At 37.5% G+C, this 4,613-nt stretch overlaps 1 protein-coding gene across 2 annotated transcripts in view; it reads left to right on the forward strand.

Annotated features, from left to right (window-relative positions):
- Positions 1–4,613, forward strand: part of LOC106871982 (uncharacterized) — a 62,163-nt gene that overhangs the window by 46,506 nt on the left and 11,044 nt on the right. For both annotated transcript variants that reach the window (XM_052969030.1, XM_052969031.1), the window contains exon 4: positions 259–406. In XM_052969030.1, the coding sequence (XP_052824990.1) occupies positions 259–406 (148 nt within the window). The remainder of the gene's footprint in view (positions 1–258; positions 407–4,613) is intronic.

A 4,613-nucleotide genomic window follows, 5' to 3' on the forward strand; every position in this document is an offset into this window, starting at 1 on the left:
ATATATATATATATAGACACACACATGCATACATACATATATATATATATATATATAGACACACACATGCATACATACATATATATATATACATATATATATATATATATACACACACGCATATATATGTGTGTGTTCATGTATGTATCTATGTATTTATATCGCTGGCCTTGTGCCAACGTTTTAAACCATAATTATGTGAAAGATAATTATTTGATAGAATAGCCAATACATTGTTCGTTTTCTTATCAAAAACAGATTGTCGGAAAAATAATGGTAATTGTGTCAAGAAAGATAAAGTTTGGGCCGGCATGGAAGATGGTGTGTGCTGGATTCACAAGTGCAATATTAGCGGAACTAATCGCATACAAATCACATCAAGATCCGGAGGAAAATGTGTAAAAGAGTGAGTATATATTTTTTCATTCCAATTTTCGCGATATCACTGTTGAGTTATCGTTATACACACCTCCTCTTCAGTTCCAGCTTTAACGTCTAGTTAAATGTTGCAACTGAAAACACGTTAAAATCATTCTTCTTTTCTTTCAATTTAAAAAGCGTCTGTTTTTTTTTTGTGTTTGTTTGTTTTTTTCAGGGCAGAATTAAAATTGAAATTCTTCTAACTTTTACTTCTTTAATATTTGACATGACTGCGGCCATATTGAATGGTTTAATTGAACAAATCGACACCAGTTATTATTCAGTTTTAGGTGTGGTACTTATTCTATCAGTTTGTTTTGTCGAACCGCTGTCGCATAAACAGATTAACACTGGTTGACAAGCAATGGGTTGAGAAACACACACACATACATATACATGGCGGCTTTCCCCACAGTTTCTGTCTACCAAATTCACTCAAACTTCTTTGGTCGACACTTAGGCCTATGCTACAAGAAATTTGCGTAATGTTAGCACTAAATTACAGTGTTAATTAGAAGTGAGGAGTCTGATATTCTCACTTACATCGTATTCAATCTCGTCAGAGCAATAAGAATCGAAATATTGTATGAAAATATAATCCAAAGGAACCCTGCATAGGCAAACAGGCTTGTCTATTTATACACTCATCCGCGCACGCACACGGACACACACACATATGTATATGTATGTCTGTATGACGTCTTTGCCATCCCAATTCACACGCGGCTATAATAAAGGGATGTTATACAATGTGGCGCCCAGTTGAACTGAGCCGGAAAGCACGTGATTACAAAGCGAGCCCTCCCCGCTCAAATATTTCAACTACATAAATTACAATGTTAAAAAGAAGGGAAGAAACTATTATTCCCATGTCTAATACAGTCTTGTCAGAATAATAATTACTGATGTATGGCAAATAACTTGCACATGCAAATGTTTAAAGTCGAAAGCTTCGAATACCGCAAGCCAGCAAGTGTATAGGGTCACCAGGAGAGAATGCGCGCTGTTTCGGGGCCTACCACTGGGCCCCGCTTGCTAGTTCAACTGGTTATCAAATAAAGCTTAATAATCTTCCAGCCTTCGCTCATCGTCTCTTTTAAGCCAAATCCAGTGGCTAGCTTTCTTTACTGTAGTTTGGATATCGGTCATGTTGGTATTTACTTTACGATGTGTTAGGCCTAACGATAACAACATTCGCCTCACATTGTGTCCAACGAATCTTCTACATCCGACTCCGATTGGAAAACACTCCGTTTTCCAGCCTGCGTCTTCACATTCCTCGAGGAGGTTAATATAACGGTCAATCTGCCATGAGGAACCGTTAACGCGACTAGATTCACCACTTTCTTTCACACCACATTTTAATATCCGGATTTTTCGTAACTTGGATGGGAAAGAATCCTTGGTACCATGGCAAATCTGTAGGCACCTCCCAATAGCTCTTCCACTTTTCATCGCTCACAGGAATTTTCCTTTTCTTCTTGAAACGGATCTGCTGTCCTGAGCGCACGAAGAAAATGAAATCTCTAGTTGGTTATTTCAATAGTTTTTTTTTCCACTATTGATGAGAGCATTGATGATACTCTTAAGGACCAGGTTGTGTCTCCATGTATATATATTCAATGTCAGTGAACAATTGGAAAGAATATGGTTCAGCGTTCCGACCTTTCCCCATTCTCTGAGGAAATCTTACTAGATCTGTAGGTGATGGCAAGATATCATAGGATGAACGAATCAGAACACTTAGCGGAGGTGTAGTACACCTCCATATCTCATTCCAACTTATTTTTATCTCAACAACATGTCCCCTCCCCATCTCATCATATGTCCTTATTGAGTGCATTGGATCAAATGAAGATCTCTTCTCCCCGTTTTCCTTGTTATGACGGTGTTGCTAACAACAGATCTGCGATCGTTCCGCATCATACTTGCAAACGGTCTGAATCGACCTGCATTTTGCTCGGCGTGTTAAATTTTCTGCCAGCTCGCTGGCTTATCTTTTCTATTTTAAGCACAAGGCTCGAAATTTGCTTTGTAGGGTGGGGGTGCAGTCGATTAGATCGACCCTAGTACGCAACTGGTATTTAATTTATTGACCCCGAAAGGATGAAAGGCAAAGTCGACCTCGGTGGAATTTCAACTTAGAACGTAAAGACAGACGAAATAGCGCTAAGCATTTCGCCTAGTGTGCTAATGTTTCTTACTTCTTCATTGCCCACAAGAGACTAAACACAGAGGGAACAAACAAGGACAGGCAAAGGGATTAAGTCTATTACATCGACCACAGTGCATAACTGGTACTTAATTTATCGACTCCGAAAGGGTGAAAAACAAAGTCGCCCTTGGCGGAATTTGAACTCAGAACGTAACGGCAGATAAAAAAACCACTAAGCATTTCACCCAGCGTGCTAACGTTTCTGCCAGCTCACCGCCTTGCCCAATCTTCAGATATGTACAACTACAAAATATATGACACACATCTGGAGTAGAAAGAACATTTAAGGCATTATTATGATTTTCAATATTTCTTTGTAACTGTGCGAATAATATAATTTAAGAGAAGGAGAGAGAGAGAGAGAGAGAGAGATAGAGAGAGAGAGAGACGCGCACACAGAAGAGAGATACAGAGAGTGAGTAAGTGAGTGAGTGAGTGAGATGGAGACAGATAATGTTGTGAGTTAGTATGCGTGGATTTGTATGTGTAGATATGCAGGGGGACTGAAGAACAAGCATATCAAATTATGTATGTGCAAGTGAAAATATGAATACAGAGGTGTGTGAGTATTTATTCATATGCATACCTATATGAGTATTTAAGTTGGTAAAAATGTGCGCATACAAGTATGTATAATTATGAGTGACAGTGTCAGTATTTTTGTATGTATAAAATAATCCTCACAATCGACGTGTACTTGTGTAAGTATATATGTGTGTGTAACTGAATGCAATTGATTTCTTTACTGGACGAATTCATCTAAGATGTTGGACTCAGCAAAAACCTATTCTTTGATGTTCAGTCAATAAGCCTGCTGGAGGAGCAACAAGTCATATCTGTGACGGTCTCGGAATACATGATTGTTAAAGATAGATATCTAACCAATTTATCTATGGAAGTTGGCACAACGGGATACATAACTGCGCTGATAAACACAATTATGAAGATAAAATTGAGGTATTTTGCCAAATCCTTCTACTCCTACTTAAATAATTTTACTCCTTTTCTACCTAAATTCAATGAAAGTGAACCGTCCATTTCAGAATTATGTGATGCTACTTTTAGGTGAGAGTGCTAAATCGAAATCGATCAGCGCTTTACTTTTTGCAGAGATCTTAGGAGACAATTCCACTATGCGTTGTGATAGAAAACTTTCACAGAGAATTAAAATAAATCAGTACTTGATTTTAATGGATATTGATGAAACAATAGTAAAGAATGCATTAAAAGGAGTTTGCTAACTCCATTCTAAAATATCGATTTTTTTTTAATACTCAACGGATATTTTGTGGATTTTCAGACGAGTGAATCCGAAAAACATTCAGAACGTTTAGGTAATGCTTAAAACAGCCTTCAGTAGAAGCGCTTCATATAGTAACTGCTTGGATTATATATCCCACTTCACTTACTACACACACACACACACACACACACTTACATATAGTGTCTTTATGTATATATGTGCCAATCAGTGTTTCTTCAGTTGGTGTAAGTCGTATATCTCGTATTATTTTATGGAACATGAAACCTATTCACATCAGTGCCATAATATTCACTGGGGTCGATTTGCTCGACTAAAGGCGGTGCTCCAGCATGGCCACAGTCAAATGACTAAAACAAGTAACAGAGAGTATGTCTCCGTATAGCTTAGAAGATATGGTTATAACTTGTGTATGTGGTATAGTCAAAAACTGTATCTCAAGACAAGTGTTTATCCTTAAAGCGAATACAACATAACAGAACGCTAAAACGCAAAATGCAACCTAACGTACCTTTCTATACTATACAGACTCATCTACATGAAACCATACATGAAGTTGACTATGTGTGCTAGTGGGATGGTTTGTATACATGAATATATATATATATATATATGTGTGTGTGTGTGTGTGTGTGTGTGTGTGTGTGTGTGTGTTAATGTTTCTTTATAGCTTATCCTTGTCTCTCTGTCTTTCTCTTTCTCTCTCTATGAATATAT

Source organism: Octopus bimaculoides, chromosome 6 (genome assembly GCF_001194135.2).
Source record: "Octopus bimaculoides isolate UCB-OBI-ISO-001 chromosome 6, ASM119413v2, whole genome shotgun sequence".
In the NCBI taxonomy this organism is placed as follows: Eukaryota; Metazoa; Mollusca; class Cephalopoda; order Octopoda; family Octopodidae; genus Octopus; species Octopus bimaculoides.